General features: G+C 36.2%; 1 protein-coding gene across 6 annotated transcripts in view; it reads left to right on the top strand.

The window, feature by feature from the left end:
• ERC2 (ELKS/RAB6-interacting/CAST family member 2) overlaps positions 1 to 21,600 on the top strand; it is a 547,432-nt gene that overhangs the window by 127,252 nt on the left and 398,580 nt on the right. For 3 of the 6 annotated variants that reach the window (XM_076346281.1, XM_076346283.1, XM_076346282.1), the window contains exons 5-8: positions 1,024 to 1,098; positions 5,863 to 5,904; positions 13,848 to 14,003; positions 20,452 to 20,619. In XM_076346281.1, coding sequence (XP_076202396.1) covers positions 1,024 to 1,098; positions 5,863 to 5,904; positions 13,848 to 14,003; positions 20,452 to 20,619 — 441 coding nt within the window. The remainder of the gene's footprint in view (positions 1 to 1,023; positions 1,099 to 5,862; positions 5,905 to 13,847; positions 14,004 to 20,451; positions 20,620 to 21,600) is intronic. The other 3 variants (XM_076346286.1, XM_076346285.1, XM_076346284.1) reach the window with 1 other exon arrangement.

The following is a 21,600-nucleotide window of genomic DNA, read 5'->3' as shown; positions in this document are numbered from 1 at the left end:
TCTGGAGTCAGTTACTGTCTTTGCAGTGAATGAACCTAGCTTCTCAGCCTACCAGACATAAACGTATTTTTCATGGTTATAAAGTTAGTTCAAATGTGTATGTGGAGCACTGGGGTAGAAAGAACAGGGAGAGAAAGACATCTACTATGGCAGTCCTGTCCTTTAGAGGACTCTAAAGGACTAGAAACAGGACAATATCTGTCCTGTTTCAGTTTTGTTTTCTAATAAACTGCTCAGACAGTTTGTGGGAGTGGTATAAGCATCATCAAATTCTTAAACGATGATGTTTCATTACAGCTTTACGTTGTTCTATGTAGATAAGTGAGTTTTTTATTGATATCTCATACCGAGAGACAACTTCTGCATTTTATAAGAGACTGAGTGCTGCCATCTTTATCCTCTTTTTTTATAAAGACCAGTAGACATTAATTCTGTTAACTGTATGTCTTAACTAATGCAATCTATTTTTCTTTTAACTGTGGATTAAGATGCATAAAAAATAGTATGAAAATGTGAAAACTGAAACATAATTGCTACTGTAGAGGGTGCTGTGTCAACCCACTATATAATTATTAGCCTTAAAATGTCAAATTTAAATATAATGTCTTTAAATTACTTATTTCAGATATTAGAGGAAAAACTAAGAAGAAACTACAGTAAAAGATTTTAAATTACTAACAGTGTTTGAATTAGTAGCACAACTGAATTAATTAAATTCTGATGTTTAGGCAGAAACAGCAGCACTGTATTTGGACTAAGAAATTGCTTGCTGGCTTTGTCACCGTTGACATTAATTATTGATAGGGGTTTCAGAAATAGCGCATGTGCTGTCAGAGTTGACTGTAATATAAGATAGGGACTGTGGTGATGCTAGAGGGATTATAGAGAGGGAAGCACCTGTGGCAGTTTGAGTTACATGCTTCTAATCATCAGACTTTTATTTTGTTGTAATGAATTCACATGAGCGATTAAAATAATGGAAAGATGAGTCATCAGGCTTATTTCTATCGTGTCCCTCCACAGGAATTACACAGAAGAACCCAACTTCAGCCTGAGCCAGCAAAGACGAAGGCTCTTCAAACAGTTATTGAAATGAAGGTATGGTCTTTGCATGTTTTCCCACACATTATTTTTGTAGCGTGAAATCATGTACTGGCTCTGGCTTGGATGGAGTTAATTTTCCTCATAGCAGCCTGTATGGTGCTATGTTTTGAATTTGGGACCAAAATAGCATTGATAACACACTGATGTTTTAGCTGTTGCTGAAGAGTGCTTACGCAGAGTCAAAGCTTTCTCAGTTTCTCACTCTGCTCCCCCCCCCAGCAAGTAGGTTGGGGGTGGACAAGAGGCTGGGAGGGAATGCAGCTGGGACAGCTGACCTGAATTGACCAAGGCGATATTCCGTACCATAGAATGTCATGCTTAGCAATAAAACTGAGGGGAGGACATTCAGAGTTATGGCATTTGTCTTCCCAAGTAACTGTTAATGCATGATGAAGCCCTGCTTTCCTTGAAATAGCTAAGCATCTGCCTGCTGATGGGAAGTAGTGAATGAATTCCGTAATTTGCTTTGCTTGCGTGCGCAGCTTTGCTTTACCTATTAAACTGACTTTATCTCGACCCATGAGTTTTCTCACTTTTGCCCTTCCGATTCTCTCCCCCATCTCACTCAGGGAGAGTGAATGAGCGGCTGTGTGACGCTTAGCTGCCTACCAGGGTTAACCCACAACACTTCAATTTATAACTTTTACTATTAAATCATTAAATGCTTCCTTTTACTTCTCAACTTATTTTGCTGTGAAGCTAGGAATAATTAGTATTTCTTTCTCCCAGTCTGTTTTCTTAATAAGACCTGATTAAAAAAAAAAAAAAAAAAAAATCAAGTGCAGCATTGCTGAATAATTAGAACCGAATATTACTTTTAAAAAGACTTGGGGTGTGGGGGGGAAGTTTCAGATGAGCCAAAGTAGATGGAATAAACTGACAAACAGAAGCAAACACAAACTGTCCAAGGCTGATGTAAAATGTTTTACTTCTTGATCTTTAAAAACAATACTTCTGTTGGTTATTTGGCCATCATTTTACATCTAACATAAGGAAAATATTCATTGCATCAGCAGAGTGGTATGACAAAATGTGATGAAACTCTTGTCTTAGTCCTGAATATAGTTTCCTATTTTTGATATATAATATTACTAAAGTGTTGTGGCTTTTTTCCCCACAATAAGAAAAGATAAAAATAACAATCTAAAAAGTGAAAACTGATATTTTTGCATAATTCTATAAGTCTGGAATATACATCTTTAAGAAAAATACCATCAGACTTGAGATAATTTGTGAGTTGGCAATGCTGCCTGAAAGACATTAATGATGGTCTTTCATTTCAGTCTTAAAAGGAAGTGCAAATTAAAGGCCTCATTTTGCCAGTGACTTCTGTTACGAGCAAATGAGTTCAGCATGTCTGAACATTGTGGTAAATACACGGTTACAACAACAGCAGGACTTCATAAATACAGTATCTGCCTTTTAATAGATAATAATTAGTTTGGATTATATAAGTAACAAATTAAGTACATCGATTTCAGTATTTCATCTTCTGATGTGTATTTGCCTTGGACCTTCCCTGTTTATTCTAGTTCAGAAGTCTATGTATGAAATCTAAAACGTGTGTTTTTGCAGTAACTTGTTACCCTAAGTATATGGGAAAGTAGGATACTGGCTGAGAACCTTGTTTCTTTCCATTAATATTCAGAATTAGAAATTTAAAAGTTTTGGGATACAGAGATAGTGTGTTAGAATAATTTATGGTCTTCCATGTGGGTTATTATCAATGTAAAGGTTATGTTGCAAAATAATGTGCAATTCCTCTTCCTGTACCAAAACTCTTTGAAAAGAACGGGGGGCAGGGGGGACATGACACACGAATGACATACGAGTCGACTGTAGTTGCAGTCACTCTGACAGTGTCCTTCCCTGAAGACAGTAAAGTCTTTTCTGTTTGTCTCCCAGGAGAGTTGGGAGTGGTGTGATCTTCCACTTTTTAAAAATCTGATCTTTGTAATGAGGGCTTTAATTTGTCATGGGTGAGGCTGTGATCGCGTTGCTGGAGCATTCTGATGCGGAGCTGCCTTTTGGCTCTGAGGCACATAGTTCTTTCTTTTCCTATGAACACATGCTCCTTTGGGGTTGCCCTGTCTAAAATAGGCCTAATATTGAAAAGAAAAAGGGACAAATATAAGATGTTGAAATCCACATGATTAAACAGCAGTTTTCATTACAAGTTCCAGCTTTGGAATGTTTTCAAGTAAATTTAAATTGTCTTAATCCAGACAGCATTTGTTTTGAAAAAAAAATGGAACATTTGTTTTGAATGATCAAGCATTGAAGCAATAATTTCCCTACAGTATTGAGGGTAGAAGGAGGGAGAAGATTACCCTCTAATATGACAACCTGAGGCCATACACTCCCCCATGCAGAGGCTCCAAGCAGTATACATTTCTCCTTACTGCACCCAACCCCTTCCACCCGCTTGCCACATTAGCTTTTGTCTGAGTCCCCTCCCTGGCTCCCCCAGGGTCTGCCAGGAGGCAGCTTTCCCTCCTTTGTAAATCCGTCTATTCTTTCCTGTGGTTTTCTTCTGTCCTTTGCCACTGCTGAATGCTTTCTGTCCCTTTTCCCAGTCAGCCCTTCCTTTCATCCAATGAAGTATACCCATTTCTCCTACCTATCATTTCATATGTGATTTTTTTTTTTTTGTCCTAAACAGCTTTTCTTCTGCCCTACCTTTCCTGTCCTGTCATGCTCTTCATTTCTCTCTGAAAACTTTGCAAGTAGTTGCCTTCTCTTATAGCAATTGTATTTTCTGCATAACTGTTGTCTCCTTGACCAGTCTCTATCTCCTGTATACTTATAAAAAAAAAAGGCAAACAAAAAAGGTAGAAAATTCACATCCGGTGTCTTGACTCCTGTTTCTATTACTTTATTTATTCCTTTTCAGATATCTGTTGTCTTTTCAGATACATTGCACAGGCCTTTCTTTCCTAACTTTCTGCTTTTGCTTCTTAGACATGTTTGCTTCCAGATGTCCCATGTCATTTGCTTATTCTTTCCCCTTACATTCTTTACTCTCTGTTCCCTTGTCTGCAGCAGGCCTTCTTCTCCAGAAGTCCTTCTTTCTTCTGGAAAGCAGGGTCACAGGACAGGAGGGGGGCAGGATGCTTCCTTTTCTCACATGCTCCTGTTATTCCCTCAAGCTCCTGTTTTTTAAAACTTGCTTAATCACATTGTAGATGCTGCTTTTAAGAGATTTTTTTTGTTTTGTTTCCCCAGCCCTCCACAATGGTTTTCTCTAAGATCAATTCTCTAGAAAGTGAGGCATACTAGATATTCTGTCTGTATCCTGGATTTAGTAAAGGAGTAAAAGTTTTAAAGTGCACATCAGCCCAAAACAGCGAGTTACATCATGAAGCTCATGGTGTTCAAAGAAGAGCCGCCAGAATGTTTAAAAATATTACCAAACAATGAATTACTTTAGGAGCTTAATTTTGTGTAGCTTAACAAATAGGAAATGACAGAGCAAAGAGATTACACTCTGTAGATACCTTCCTGAGATATCTTCATTAAAAAAAAGAAGAAAAAACCCTCTCCAGTAATGAAAATAAATATATTGCAAAATACATTGCATGGAAGCTAGAGGTAGCAAATGCACACTAAAATATGGTGTTTATATTTACCAGCATTCATGTAATTTTATGACTTGTGTTATACAGGAAGCCAGTCTAGTTTTGTTGCAATGGTTGCTTCTGACTTTATGACTACAGATAGATGTAATCAAACAGCATTTTTTTCTCATGCCTAAATCTTTGTCTGTTTAAGCATAAAATAAAGCTGGTACATTGAAATCCTTTCCTTTAATTGCCATTGCACCCATGCATACTTCTTTGCGTATTGTGTGCTGACAAATGCCAGATCACTGATATCTTTGAATGTCAGTGATATCCGAAGTTGATTAACGCTGATTAATATAATAAAAAAGAGTAAAAGGAAACACACTTTTCATGATTTCATTCTTTCAATAAGAAGTACTCCTGAGCACATGAATCAGCTCAAAACTTGCTCATCTCTTGTGAGGCCCCACCTGGAGTACTGCATTCTATTCTGGGGTCCCCAGTACAAGACAGACGTGGACCTGTTGGAGCAGGTCCAGAGGAGGGCCCTGAAAATGATCAGAGGGCTGGAACACCTCTCCTGTGAAGAAAGGCTGAGAGTTTGGGTTTTTTAGCCTGGAGAAGAAAAAGCTCTGGGGAGACCTTATTGCAACCTTTCCATATATAAAGGGGGCTTATAAGAAAGACCGAGAAAGACTTTTTACCAGGACTTGTAATGATAGGGCAAGGGGCAATGGTTTTAAACTGAAAGAGGGTAGATTTAGATTGGACATAAGGAAGAAATTTTTTATGATGAGGGTGGTGAGACACTGGAACAGATTGCTCAGAGAAGTTGTGGATGCCCCATCCCTGGAAGTGTTCAACATGAGGTTGGATCGGGCTTTGAGGAACCTGATCTAGTGAAAGATGTCCCTGCCCATGGCAGGGGGGTTGGAACTTCAAAGGTCACTTCCAACCCAAACTATTCTATGATTCTATGATCTTGTTCAGACAGTTCCGGGCTTAAACCAGTGATATTACTTGAGAGAGAAAATCAGAAATGGGTTGCCTACAGATAGGGCATAAAGCTCATTCTAAGTGTAGGGTATTGACCTTCCTGATATATATATGTAGTCTAGCAACAAGAATTAAAAAGTCTTTAAAAATGCTAAGCTGTAAAGTAAATGAAAATATTTGTGGTTTACCTTACTTGCAGAAAGAGCCATCTTTATGTATTGATCCAGCTTTGATATTTCAGGTATGGGTTTGATTCTAAAAAAGCGTGTATGTGTGTTTGCGGTGCAACATACTCTTATTGTTAAGATTGCATGAACTTTCACTTTCCCTTGTCTTCAAAAATAAACCTGAATATTCTCTGTAATAAATTGACAGAGTTAAAAACGTAAGAGTAGTCGTGTATGGTCTGTTGGTAGCATGTTTGCATATGTGCATTTAAATGCAAGTTCCATTAAATGTGAAGTTTCAACTATTTGCTTCTGATAGCTTGTTGAATGCCCTACAAGCAAGATTTTTCACAGACATAGTTTAAATTTATCAGGTATTTGAAATGATGAAGAGTAGCATTTCATTTCAAGACAGACTGGAATGCAGTATTATTCACAAATGTTTTGCCCTACTATTTCTTCCCCCGCCCCCAAGTGTTCAGGAACTGTGCTATAGCACTCTTGTAAGTACTGGATATATAGTAGTCATGAAACATTATTGTGGAAACTCATTTGTAGACTTAGTCTCCTTTCCATTGTAGAATATTATTTCCTTCAGCATCAGGACACATACTAATTGTTTCATGTTCCAAAAGAGATGGATTTCTGCTAGGTCGAGCATAGAAATAGCCCTAACCTCTCTCACAGAATATCTGCAACACTATTCTAATAAAGATGAGGAAGAAGTACTGGTTACTGCTGGAAGGAGGGGATAGATTAGGGTGAGTACCCTGATCTGTATCACAAATCCCGCTATACAATCTTAGATCTTTTAACAGATTTAGAGGGCCTGACTGGAAAAATCTGCACAACTGTTGCATTGTTGTAGAACTCAGATGATGTTTATTAGTGCCAGTTAATACTAAGCTGCTTCCTTAACATTACTGCAAAGGAATCTTCTTTGTGATTCAACACAGACCCACGTAGTTTGTTAGAATGCTGCTAATGTGCATAAGTCTTAAAGGTTTGAAGGAAATACTGCATCTGTTCCTATTTCAGTTTCTGAAAGATTGCCAGACCCTGTGCCACAACAAGAGCTGGTTGAAAGTTTTCCAATTGAAGTTTTCTGTGGGAAAATGCTGATTCAGCTGAATCAGAAGATTTTATGGGAATGTGCCTATTCTGTCAAAACTTTTAGTCAAAGCAAAGCTATCTAACTTTCTATCCATCCTGTAAGTCAACCCTACTCCCTTGTGGCAGTACCCATTGGGAGCTCTGGGCTGTCTGTATTATCTTTGACCTACAAGGTTCCTTGCTTTCTAGTAGCTGTCCAGTCAGGAAAACTTTCAGGTTTCCTGGGCAAGCCAGCAGCCTCTCTGGTGTATTTGCAGAATTGCCAGTCCTGTACTGTTCATACAAAAGGAACAGTACCTTTGACTCCTTGAACAGCCTGTGAATGAAGGTGATGTCTGGTTTCTCTTCTGTCTCGTCATCACTGATTTTTTGATAAATTATTCTGAAACAGATTTCAGTCTTCAAAATTTGTGAAATTTCTGGCTTCTGTTCCAATAAAAAGCTAATACAAAACTGACAGTGACAATTTTTCTAGAGATAGGAAAACTAGGTTTTACACAGCTGTAATCACAGTATGCAGAAACTTGTTGTGATAAAGTAGAAGTACAGAAAATGCTTCCAAAAGTTATGTTAGATATTTCTCATAAAGCTTAAATGTTATTCTGTGATGTATAAACCTTCTAAAGAGTGTAACAGACTGTGCTATAAATTATTTCTGCCATGTTATATTTGCAAACATGTAAATTACAAATGCAGTACAAAAAGCCAGACTCTTAAAGACTTAGCTGGAGAGATTTGATGAGGACTACTCCCAGATGAGATGTCATAACAGGTCATGTAAGTATTAATATATTTCAGTGCAAAATCATTCTAAAGTGCAGTGAAGCTTAAGTTTTGCTTTTATCTTCAATAATAGGAATAGAAAATTTCTAAAATGAAGTCTGATGGAGCAAGCTGATTTGATTGTAGTAGCTGAGAGCTACAATAATTTATTGTTGTGTGTAAGCCTTGATAGCTTTTAAAATTCTTTTTTTCTCTTTTCTTTCAGTATTTTTCTTTTCATGCAATTCCTCCAAAAGATAGGATTTAATGAGAATTCTTCCCCTTTCTTTTTTTCATTCTTAGTCTTTTATTTTACTTTCTTTTTAAAAAAAAGTTTATGGAAAAATGTTTTGTGAACAGAACAGTTAACATCTTAAAAATGTTTATTTTCTGTCACGTGAAGGGCTGGTCATTTAATAGAAAGATTACTTGTTTTTTATGATCATTCATACAGACTTTTCTCTCTGATACGAGTAATGCTGATTCCATGGACAAATATTAATAAAATTTTTAGGATTCTGCTATTGGAAATCTGTCATGTTAATAATGTTAGACTAACATACTAAGTAATTTAAGTTGCATTTTACCTGTAACTTGAAAAGTTGTTATTAAAAAAAACAACTCCATAATTATATTAGATATAGGCATATAACCTAAAAGCTGGTTGGAAGTCTTCCAGGATGGGATGGTGGTGGTGTGTGTGTAGTGTTTTTTTTGTTGTGGTGTTTTTTGTTTGGGTTTTTTTTGGTTTGGTTTGATTTTTTTAAAGTTGTGTCCCTACTTAGCTCCTTTGTGTGTTTTAATTGATTTTTGTTGAAATACTTTTTCTCTTTGAACATACCCTTCAAGAAAGGAAAATATGGACTGCTGGTTAAGATTATCATCAGCATTTTCAGTATCAGGTATTTTCCAGAAAACAAACAGCTAGTGAGGTAAAAGATAAGAAACAGCAAGTTTCACATTCCAAGAATTTTTTTTTTTGTTTCCTTTGCATTCTGACACTTTTTTCCCTTTTGGCTGAAGCTCCCTTTCTGAAAGGGGATGCAGTTAATTTGGAAACTTGTAAGATGCACAAAAGGGTTTGGTATTCCCCTTTGAAATGTGTTACTTTGCCTATATGGCATTAAAGTATGTTTGCTGTCATGGAAGATAGCTCTCCTCAACTTCTATTTTAAATTCCTTTGTCTTGAGATTTCTTATTGAAAAGTTTTACGTCCTTTTACATCACTGAGCTCTTGTGTGGATTAAAACACACTGAAAAACTCTTCAGACAGGAACCACGGTGTATTTGCATAGCTGTACAACCTGGAAACATAGCTGCCAGTGGAAACTGGTATATCACAGTATAATGCAAGTGAATGAATCTGCATTCAGCAGCAGCTGGATGACTTTTTCCCATTTTCACAATGTTAGCAGTAGGCAAAATTTGACGAGTCTTTTTTTCTTTTTCTTTTTTCTTTCCCCTTATCATCTTATGACTGATTTTTTTTTTTTAAGTGAAAAATTGTATTCTGAACTTTTGAAGTATCTGGAAGAGAGCTGACTGTGTATTTATCAGGATTCTGATTCACACAAAATTTCCCGGTCACTTTGTATGACTGTAAGCAAGTGCTTATCCTGCTGTTCATTTTAAAGCCATTCTCTTTCTATGGTTGAACTAGTATATACGTACCTGTATCAGTATAGTGTTATTATTAATTTACTGTGGTTTTGATTGTGCAATGGAACAAAACCGTTTAATGAGGGGATGGTCTTTCACAGAAGAAATGTGCTTTTACTCTGATGCTAATTTTCAACTAACTGTTTTGAATGAGATTATTTCTGTGTTCTACTGCTTGCCACAGTCATAGTTTAGTGATTTTCTGATGTTTTCAGTGGAACAGGGTTTGATTGAAAATTTGTTTACACATGAATAAAAGGAATTAGGACTTATAAAGACTTGTAAATTTGACTTTTTACATTACTTTGGTTATTTACAATGCAGCTGGCTATTTGCAGAAGAGAAGAGCCAAGAAAGAAGCACTGAAATCAGTCCTACTTTTGGGAAACACATCCATCTGCTTCTACAATTAATTATATTGCAAAGCCATTTGTGATTAATTATTAAGGCATTGATTATTAAGGGTGCTAAAAATCTTAATACAGGTTGCTAGTGAAATGCTGAACATATTTCAGTGGCATCAGACATTTGGGCTTAAGATCACTGTACTACAATTACTGTGGGAGTAATGACAGAGAGGAAGAATATTCTTTCTACCCCATTGGAATTAATGAATATTTGCCTGCAGTATCTTGTGTCTCATGATTGCAAAGCCCAAATGAAGAGATACAATCAGGGCTTTATCCTGTCAGATCTTGAATAACCTCCAGAGATGGACGACAACAACACCTCTCTAGGCAACCATTTCCAATGCTTGTACTCAAAATATAACACTTGTAGGTATTGCAAGGCTACTTTTAGGCCCCTCTTGAAGCCTTCTCTTCTCTAGGCTGAACAAGCCCACTTTCCTCTGCAGCGCCCCAGCCCTCTTGGTGGCCTCCTGCTAAACTCATTCAAGTTCATCAAGTCTGTCTTGTACTGCAGGGCTTAAAACTGGATGCAGTATTCTAGACAAAGTCTAATGAATGCTGAGTAGAAGGCAATAATCTCTTCCCTTGATCTACTTACTGGCTGTGTTCATGTTAATACAGCCCAGGATGCTGTTTGCCTTCTTTGCTGCCAGGTCACAGTGCTAGCTCCTGTTAAGCTTGCTGTCCACCAAGATTCTCAAGTCTTTTTCATCAGAGCTGCTCCCCAGGGAGTTAGTCCCCGCCTGGTACAGCTGCAAGGGGTTCTTCCTTCCCAGGCGCAGGACTTTGCTTTCGTCTTTTGTTGGATTTCCTAAGGTTCTTGTCTGCCCATTCATCCAGTCTGTCTAGGTCCCTTTGGATAGCAGCCCTGCCCTTGAGCACATTGACTGGTCTCCCAGCTTGGTGTAACCTACAGGCTTTGTGATCCAGCACTCTTGTCACCTCTTTCAGGTCACTGATAAAGATATTAAACAGGGCAGGTCCCAGTATGGACCCCATGGTACTCTTATTACTGGCTTCCAGGTAGAGCACAACCTGTTAACCACTACCCTCTAAGCCTGATCATAGAATGAGTTTTTTACCTTGCTAGTTGTCTACCCATCCAGACCATAATGTCTTAACTTGGATACAAAAGTATGAGTGTCCAAAGCCTTGCTAAAGTTGAGGTAAATGACACCCACTGTTCTTTCTTCATCCACAGATCTAATCATTTTATCACAGAAGGCAATTGGGTTGGTCAGGCATGATTTACTGTTGGTAAATCCCCACTGGTTGCTCCCAATTACCTTCTCCTTCCTGTGATCAAAAATGTTGTCCAAGAAGACTTCACCATAGTTTTCCCAGGGAGCAAAGTGAGGCTGTCAAGCCTGTAGTTCCCTGGTTTGTTCTTTTGGTCTCTTCTTGATGATGAGTGCAACATTTGCCTTCCTCTAGTTCTCAGGGATCTCCCCCAGTTTCCATGATTTTTCAAAGATGATACAGAGTGGGCTTGCAAGGACATCAGCCAGTTGTCTCAACACCCTTGGATGCAGCCTGTTGAGTCCCATGGATCTGTATGGGTTGAGTTCTCACAAGTAAGCCCTGACTGAGTCCTCACTGATAGTCCTCTTGCTTGAACCTTTTCATTAAGCACAGAGGCCTGAGAGACCTTGTTATTGAAGACTAAGGCAAATACTTGTTTCCTACATAGTTCAGATTAACTTGAACTTAAGCTCAATTGCTCTGACTTTATGAAGACAGTGTGGATAGATTATTTCTATGCAGACCTTCTAATTGGGTCAAGCTGTGCTATAATTTATCAAATGAACTATTATGTGACAGCTTACTTTTCTAGGCAAACTGTCTTTGTATCCTAAATACTTTCATTAATGGAGATATATGGGAAAGCTCTTTGTGGTTCACTGAGTGTGTTCATGTGACATTATTTTGCAGAGAAGCTGTGAAGTTCTAATGCTAATTTTGGTGGGACTGTTTCACACTGCACAGGTAGAATCCTCTCACACAGCTTCTATAGTGTGAATTACTGTTTTTGACTCACTAATAATGGAAAAGATGTGGGCAAATAAGTCTTTATTTACCTTACAAAAAACCAGTATTATTAACTACAATAAATACTGTTCTTTGAGATATGTTGTCCCACACAGGAAAAGGATTGGCTGAGAAAAAGCATTCTTTATTTCCTTAGTTGAAGACACAAAGGATATTCAGCATACTCTGCTCAGGTACTCTAGTCAAAAGTATCTGTATGCGCTCCAGCATGTTTGGTGAAAGAGCATCAGCTTCTGAGAGAAAAATCTCGAAGGACCACAGTTACTGTAAATTAAATCATGTTATCATTTTTTTTTTTTAAGTAGAGTTTCTCTGGGAGTGAAAATTGTAAGGAAAATACAAACTTTGATTTCATATTATGAATACTTATCCTGTTAGATCTTGGAAAACCTCCAGGATTTCTGGCTATGAGTATTTTCACTTGTTTATGAACAGCTTTTATACTGCAAACTAAATAATTAAAATCTTTCCCATTCAAAAACCTCTATTAATTTAACTAACATAAGAAATAAGAAGATAATAAAAGAAAATTTCTCTCAGTTTGAGACTTATTATTGACTGTAAAGATAAAAGCTAAAATGTTAGAGGAATGATAGTGTGCCATCTAAATGACATTGTTTAGTCCTTACATAGCTTTGATTCCATATGGATTTCTGACAGTGGTTGCTAAATCTCAAAAAGAATCTGAGTTTCATTTTTGCTTTAGTGCCAAAAGTTCAGATGCTTTTTGAAACTTTGTCTAAACTATCCTGTGTCTTAAATTGCTAAATTTGCCTAGCTGTATTATGAAAGAAGGTATTACAGGAGTTCTGGTTTTGCTTCCTTTTAGGCAGCCTAGAGAAAGCATTGGTGTACTCTTAGAACTCAGGAAAATAAAACTAATTTTGAAAAAAGAAACAGAAATAAAGTTGTAGTTAAGCAGAGTGATTCAAGCTTAGCTTGTCCTGGTTAAAGGATCAATTCAATTTGTATTTTTCCCAAATTAGCTTTCTAGGTTAATATCTTGATCTTAATGAATCAGGTTTGGGTTTGTTTTTTTTTTCATTGACCTCAGTGGAACAAGAACTTCACCCCGGTCTCTGATTTTTGATAGATGGTTGCTCCTTCACGTTCTTGAACTGATTGACCATCTGAATGATAATGTTTTCAGTTTCTTAATAAACGTCTGCAAACAGGGCCTAAAGCAGATTTCCTAATGAGTCATTTTGCAATGCTCTTTTAAACAGAAAATTATGTGAGAAGTTTGTGTAATCACTTTTGTAATCTTTTTGACTCTCACTGAAGAGATTTAGTCAATTTCCAAATAACTGGCAACAACAAAGAAATCACTGTATGTTTTCAGTGTTGTGTTGGCACACATGGCAGCCATTGTCTGTGATGTAGAAATATTTAGTGGTTGTGGTTTTGTGGTTTTGTTTATTTTGGGACTCATAATAGAAAGTGCTAAATGCCCTCAGTGATGTGGCTGAATTAGTGGAGGAAAAGTATGTGAGGAGACAACCTTTCTTCCTCCTGACAACAGGCAGAATTCTATGGAAACAGGGAAACTCAGCTTCAGGCTGAGTCATGTAATGAAGTGGCCTGTCGTCCTGCAGTGATGGTGGACTGGCCTCCCTAGGCTAAACTTTGTGTTTAAGAGCTTGGAAGAATAGCCAGGCCTAGATGTTTAGCAAAGCAAACAAGGTATGTTATCATGTACACATGGGAAATAGGGCATCTTCCATTCTCCCTTCATCCCTAACTGTGTAGGGATGAAGACAGAATTTTGACCAGAATGCATTCTCTACAGACTATGCATTGCACATTTTTTTCTGGGGGTGAAAGAGGTCTAAATTCTGCATTTCTTTAAGCCAAAATCAATAGAATTACTCTTGGTTTCTAACAGTATGTGCAATCTGTATTTGTGCCATCTATTTTTGCTATCTTATTATTTCATGTTCATGCAAGTACAGATATACTTTTGTTACACTTTATATACACGTTGCATATCACTTTCAATACTCTCTTTTTTTCCGTAACTTAGGATACAAAAATAGCTTCACTGGAGCGCAATATAAGAGATCTTGAAGATGAAATACAGATGTTAAAGACAAATGGAGTTCTGAATACAGAGGACCGAGAAGAAGAAATCAAACAAATAGAAGTTTACAAGAGTCACTCAAAGTTCATGAAAAATAAGGTAAGCTCTATTAATAAAATAGCGTAATGCTGTTTAAATAATGGAAACAAAAGTTTTAACTTGACCTTTTTCAACACAAGCAGGTCTCTGCATGTCGTCTTTTGGTAAATCTCTACTATGCAATATTCAGTAGCTATGGAGGAGTGAAGCATTTTGAATAAATAAAAATGTGTTTATGTTTTGACTTAGCCTCTTCCTTACCTCTTCCTATTTCACCACTTCTGCAGAGGCTACTACAATCCTGAGGCTATACCGTGTTCCCTTTTCCCCTTCTTGTGTATGGTGTTTTAATGTTGGCTTTTTGAATTAGTTCATAATTTTGACTTGCACCATTTTGGCACAACTTTAATTGTGCATTTTTTTCTGGTATTGACTGTAGTTTTACAGTAGTATTTTAAAGACTTGCAATCTGATGACTTTGTTCCTGCAGAGTACCTTTCATTTCAAATTACTGTACATAGATAATTATGAGTTGACCACAAGCAGATAGCAAATGTGTAGTGATGTAATGCATTTCCTGATATCAAGCTCACAAAACAGTATTGCTTGTTCATTATTTTAAAATACATCAGAAGTAAAGCTTGATGTCTAAATTGTTGTCCCAGCTGGTCTTTTTACCTCCTTTCATTTTGATGTGCTCAGCTGCTGTCTAGGTAAAGATGAACACTCCAAAAATAGTCTTTCTTGTGAGTTCCAATATTTCTTTTCCAATATTTTACAGTTGCCTTAAAAATTGTAATAAATACTTATAATGTTACAATTTGTGCTGGTTTATTTCTAGCTGTCTACCTTGAATGTGTTTTATTTATGAAGTGATAAAATACTGAATTAACGTACTTGATAAAAAGAAAAAAAAGTTTGAAATTATGGAGATTGAGGCTGATGTTTCCATTATCATATAAATAAATTTAGGTTTTGGCAATAGCATTTTTTTATATTATTTATAAGCTAAACTAAGATGGGGTGAAACAAGTCACAGCAGCCTGAAGTGGAAACACTGAAAGGGAAAGCCAGCCATCTCATCTCTTGCAGTGATGTTAAAAATTTGACCATAGTGCCAGAATAAAATCTAGGCAAACAACTTTAGTAGTCATGATTCTTATGAAATCTTACTTTATTTTAAATGTCTTTCCATCCTAGTCATTTGTTTGGGTTCTTACTCTGTTTAATATTTAGGGGTTTTCGTGTATGTGGAAATTGTGTATGTGAAATTCTAGGGAACTGATTCACTTTTTCTGAAATGTGTACTTGCAGCTCTGAAAAAACTGCTTGAGGAGGAGCTGGTACTATTATGTCCGTAGAGGCCATGTAAGCAAAAAAAGGAGGAGTTAATTGGCTTAAAGCGTAGTTCTCTGCCTACCATTGTCTATTGATGCTAAAAATACTTAGCAATGTTGCTCTTTAAGTACAAAGTTTGCAATATCCGGTAGATAAATACCATTACCACTCTTTCAGAGTTAGGCAAGCTAAGATTCAGAGAAAGTATGCAGCTTGTCTGTGGTCAGAGAATGAAACGGTGTCAGCACCTTCTGCAGAATCTGAGTTCTCTGATTTTCAGTTTTCTTGTATAAATTAGACCTTCATTATCTTCTTGACAAGATGCTTTTACTTTGTCCGAATTCCACGGTGAGTATAGGAGTAGGAAAATTCACCACTGTGTAGTATTGGATGCTGAAGATTTTTCATCTCAGAAGAGCTGTTACTGTCTCCCAGTTTGGAAACTAGTATCTTGTAAACTACGTCACAGGAAATGCTGGTGTCTTGGGACATTGGGGCATATTTTTATCTTCTCCTGGGGGCTTATGCTACAGAAGAAATGGAAGTGTTAGTGTCCATGTGGAATTAATCCAGATTTATTAAAAAAACTTTAAAAAAATCAAAGAATATATTTATTCTGTTGAAAAAAGTAGCTCTTAAGCTACTGAAAGTAGCTAAAGTTCCTAAGTAGCATTATCAACAGGAAAATTATTTTGTTTATTTAAACATCATTAATTTCAAAGCAATTCAGTATTAGTAATTTACAGCAAAACTTGTAATGCATCTCAGCAAATCTGTTGATATAAAAATAATGTACAAAGCCTGGTATTTTATTAACAATCTTCTGATGTTTTTGAGAGGAAAAGCTTCAGTATATTTCTGTGGCACAGAAAGCAGACGAATGAGAAGACTGTTAAACATGCCTTGTTTTGTCACAGTCTTCTGATCTTTGATAAATGCCACATTCTGATGAAACTTTGTCTGTTTTCTTTCACCAGTCCTTTTCTTCCACTTAAAATTGAGATTTGCAGCAGAAGATATTATTTTTACTATTCATCTGAGAACCCTTCAAGGTGGAAAAGTATTTATGTAGCTGTCAGCAAACAGATATTATACCTGATCTGTTGAACCTGAGATTGTTGATAAATTCTGATAAACAGAAGTCTTGATTGATGGCAAAGAGCAGAACAAAACTCTTCTCACATTTAACAATCTTAGGTGCTATAAAGCTCTTAATACTTCACATTTATTCTTGAAATATCACTTGTTTTAAACCTGTCCTTGATTTAAATAAAGGGGAAGGTGTTAAATGGAGGCCAATAGTGAACATTATTTATTGTACGTGAGTGGCAGAGAATGTTGGGAAGTGTTTCTTTTCTTAACTAATTCTTAGTAATATTCACTCCTTCCAAATATATAGGCTTTAATTTTGACTTGCAGTTAAATAGAAGCTGTAGAAATGAGAAAGAAAACTTGCTTAGATTTTTTTTTTTCTTGCCCACTTGATGAGGACTCTCCTTGCTCTGTTTGTGAAGGGACAAAAATTGCCGTCACTCACATGATACAGAAATTGTCAAAACAAGTCTTAAAGTTTTCATGACTAAGGGATATGAAGCTTCAAATATCTTCATTAAGGATATGAAGAAAACATATAGGATGGTATGCATTTTTAAAAATAATTTCTGCTTTGCAAGACTTTCCTTCTCTTACTGGGGTTTGTCCTTTGGCTAGCAGTCAGATATTTAAAGGAACACTGATGCATTTTTTTCAGGTGCGAGTTTGCACTCTGGAATTTAAGTAGTTCTTTGAGTATTAGAACTCTCATGCTATCGACAGGAATAAGTATGAAAATCTAGTGATAGTTCAGTACAACTTCAGCAAATTACTGTTAAGATGAGTTTTAAGAATTGGTTAGGCTGTAACAAGGCGCTCTGTAATTAATGTCTGTGTATAAGAGCTTTTCACACTGCATGAAGGAGGCATGCAAGTTCTAGATGATCCTGTAGAAGAAATATGCAGGAAAAGAACTACAGCATTTTTTTGTGGATATGCCTGGAAATATGATAAACACTTTAAAAATAGACCTTGACCAATATAACCTGTAGTATCTACAGATAGACTTGTAGAGTCTACTGTATGCATCCACTTCACTTGATTTGCATTGCTATTGTTTTTCCTTTACTTAAATCCTTCACTTTAAAAAACAGTTGTCATTTGTCACATAAGACCAAATCCTTATGATGCGTAGATCAGCATAATTTCATTTAATGGAATTATTTACTTAAAGATTTAGCCCATTAATTTTAATGTGCAATATTCAGGGGAAAAGCTCTGATTTTTTGTTTGTTTTGTTTTGTTTTCTTTGTTTCCCAGTTACTCTATGTAATATCATGTAAGATTTTGGTGTGTAAAACTAATAATGTAAGAAAAAGGATAATGGTTTTCTGGAAATGCTGGTATCTAAGGAACTGAAATTATGGGAGGTGACAGAGAATCATAAATTGAGAAGGAAAACAAAGGAACTAGGGTTTCAGGAAAGGTGAAGCAAGATCATATTGGGCAATATTGAAAAAGCGGTGACAGGCAAATTACACATATGAAATATGTGAGATAGTGCGAAGGTCAGGACCAGAGGACAAACCTGGAGTTCTTTAGATGCTACAGCACTTATACCCAGACTTGTAGGTTATCTTCACTGAAGTCTTTATAAAGTACAGAAATGTTTTTGCCTTTGTCTTTTCTTTTGTACTGAGATCAGGAGATGATATTGAATCATGACTGTTGGTGTTCCATACCACTTAAGATATAGCAAAGTGAAAATGTTTGGACATCTGCTGGAGACAGAAATTTATTTCATGCCCCGTTTAATTTTTTTTAAACATTAATAGATAATGCAGAACTTTAAAAAAGCAAATATACCCAGGCCTAAAAATGTCTTTTAAAAAGTTATGTGGTTTCTTGTTATGCCTTTGGTATTTTTGATGGTTATTTTTTTAAAATTGAAGTTTTAGTGTATTTTCACCATTAGACTTCATTTTAATAAAACACCAGCCAAAAGCAAATTATTCAACACAGTTTTTTTTTTTTAGTTTTTAATTTTTTATTTGAGAGCTCTAACACATTTTTAAACTCCTTGCAATTTGTAGGTCTTGTAGCCAGAACTTTATACTAAACAGATTCTGTTTCTGAAACACAAAGAACATACCTGCAATGAAAATGAAGCTTTATTTTTTCTGGCTGATTATTTCTCAGGGTGTGGGTTGTGTCATGGAAAAAAGCGGGAAGAGTTTCTAGGAGAGATTAAGCGTCTGTGATGTTCACATGGGTCTCATATAAAGCATGTGATGTAATTCAGATTGGCTGCAGATCTACGTTTTGTCTTTATATCTTGTAGACAGATTTTCCCGTTGTTCATTTTGTATGCGTTTTTGTCTTGGTTGCCATACTTGCTTACAAGTTCTGGCAAGGGATGGAGGAAGGTGGTTTGCTTTCGAGAGAAAGTTTTCTCTAGCAGTTTCTTAACTGCACTCTTTACATTTTCTTGACATCTGTTTTTTGTACGCTCCTTTTCTTATTTTGATATTTTCAGACTGCGAAGGTGATTGCTTTTAATGCCAGTATAGATTCTTGATTTTATACAGTAGCTCAGGGGTGCCTAGCCAAGTACCTTAACCAGCTAGACAAACATATTAAGATTTATAAAGAGAAATAAGGAATAAATCTATTAGATGTGCATATGGACTATAGTTGGAAGAAACATTTTTTTAAATTTAATTTTTATGGATACAGTTGCAATGTAGAACTAAATAGAAATATTTTGATCAGCAGTAAATGTTTCCAGTGACTGTGCCATACAACATTGAACCTGTGAAATATTTTAGTATGTGGATCTTTAGGATGTGATTGACTAGTACCTGCCTGTGGATACATGTTCTTTTTTTTCCTGGGGATTTTTGAATCACCTTCCATGTAGCCCTTCTAGGCTTCTTGCATCCCAAATGTCTGTTGGGATGCAACTGATGGGAGAGAATGGAAAGAGCTCTTCTAGCACTTCTCTGGTTGCTGCAGAATTGAAACTTGAATTTTAAAGAAAAATGTCTAGGCCTTACAGTCATCAAGGAAACTTTCCAAATACAAAGGAAGTGTGGTTTCTCTGAGTTATGCAGATGCACTGAGGCGTTTTATTTCAAATAATCCTCATGAGATGATATATCTGAACTCATCTGGTGACCAGTGTTATTTCACAGGACTTTAAGATGAATAGTTGTATGTCACCTAATTCACCATCCTTTAGCATCATTCTGTGTATTGTCCAGTGCTTTGTTTAGATTCATGTATTCTAAATCCACGCCACTTTTGCGTTCTGTGGCTACCCCTCCCATTTATCATTGTGGGAAGGGAAGAATAATCACAATTCCATGACATTTACTGATGAACCTTAAATTCACTTAAATTCAGAAGCTCCTTCTTAGTGACTGGGTTTCTGCCGTTTCCCCTAGGATATGCTTTTACAACCTCACAGACCTTTCACTCTGTGGAATTTTTTTATAACATTTTCCCCAGACTTCTCTTAAGTTAATCACTTTGGCTTGGCTTTCCTAGTAACTGAGAATTCCATATGAACTGCCAGAGAGGAAAAAAGGAGGTGGGGATGGTGGGCAGCAACATGTTTGCAAGAAAAGTAAGGTTAAAATTCCACTTCTCTCTTTTCCTTTCCTTACAAAGATGCCTGCTTTTCCTTATCAGGCTCCTAAAAAACCTTGATTCACTCTGGCCTATGGTAAGTCACAAGAATCATGCTGTTGGAAGGAATAGGCTATTGGATTGAATTTTTACTTTTATGAACACGTTTTTTCTGTCCTGCCAGACTTGCCTCACACAGGATAAATTCCTTTGAACTTAAGTGAGGTCCATGGTGAATTTATAGGCCAAATCATCATGTATAATCTTTAAGAGTTTCCTTTTAACTTCTGCAACAGCAGGACAATCATTCTTAAAACAGGGTACGTTAAATTACAAGAAACTCAATTCAAGTTGTGAGTGTAAAAAGTCTGAATCTTAATTCTCTTCAGAATTTACAGGTGTCTGAATTGTATTATATCACAGTCATTCACACCTTTCAGATATCAAGTGCAACTGTGAATTGGAAATGAAATTAATGATCTAACCTTTCTTTTTTTCCCCATTACAGATTGACCAACTGAAACAAGAACTCTCAAAGAAAGAATCAGAACTTCTTGCCTTACAAACTAAGCTTGAAACCCTTAGCAATCAGAATTCAGATTGCAAGCAACACATTGAAGTGCTTAAAGAGTCACTTACTGCCAAAGAACAGAGAGCTGCCATACTTCAGACAGAGGTATTGTATCTTCTAATCATAAAATGCAATAGAAATATTTAGTTAATAGCATGTGTTAAGGTGCTGATGTGTTTGTTGCAAGTCTGTGTAGAAGGCAATTTGTTAAAGAATAGTGAAATAATTTAAAACCCTTTAAATGCCAATATATTTGGTATATATTTTTGGTAGTACACCAGCTCTCATTCTAGAATTTTCTTAGAAGCACCTATGATTGCATTTTAAGAAAATGTGCCTAATTCTCATTGGCTTCAATGGGGGGAACTGGGCCTTAGTGACTTGATTGTTGTGATTTCATTCCTTGTTTCTTCATCTATTATTTGACTGAGTTTTCCTTTCAGTTGCTATGGCCTGATGCTTCTTTTCTACTGTGTATTTCTATTCTGAACAGTGAAGTTACTGATATATTTTGAAGGGATCTGTTGAAGCGTGCATGATATTAATCTGTGGTTATTGTTTCGAGTTCAATCAACACTTTTTTTTAAAATATGAATAATTTCAGTCTTTAAAACAGACCAGTGCATTAGTTATGTATGTACCTACAAAGTCAGATCATAAAAATATGGGTAATGGAATACAAGGTTGAGATGGTTGTCACATTTGATGGAATGTGTAGATCCAGTGTTAAAAATATTGTCCATTAGTTCATTTCCTGGGATTTTAAAAAAACTTCATAGACTTGGAGCACACAATACTGATTAGATTGATTCCTATTGTAACTCTTCATTTTATTTTTAATGTGTGTACCCCTTTCAAGAAACAGCAATACCTGTGAAATTCAGTCATACAGTGTAAATAGTTTCTATTCAGAGAAATGTATTATTTAAGGTATACAGGAATCTTAAAGAATGTTTCAAATTTCTGGCTAACAAAGCTCTAGGAGATAAACCAGCTTAAACTTGTCATTCTCATGGAAGCAGGAAATAAATTTTTCTAAGATTCTGATTATCCCTCTGTGCTGTATGTCTTTCCTCTGTATATTAA

Source organism: Aptenodytes patagonicus, chromosome 8 (assembly GCF_965638725.1).
Source record: "Aptenodytes patagonicus chromosome 8, bAptPat1.pri.cur, whole genome shotgun sequence".
NCBI classification, from domain to species: domain Eukaryota; kingdom Metazoa; phylum Chordata; class Aves; order Sphenisciformes; family Spheniscidae; genus Aptenodytes; species Aptenodytes patagonicus.
This window is presented reverse-complemented; position numbering and strand designations above follow the sequence as displayed.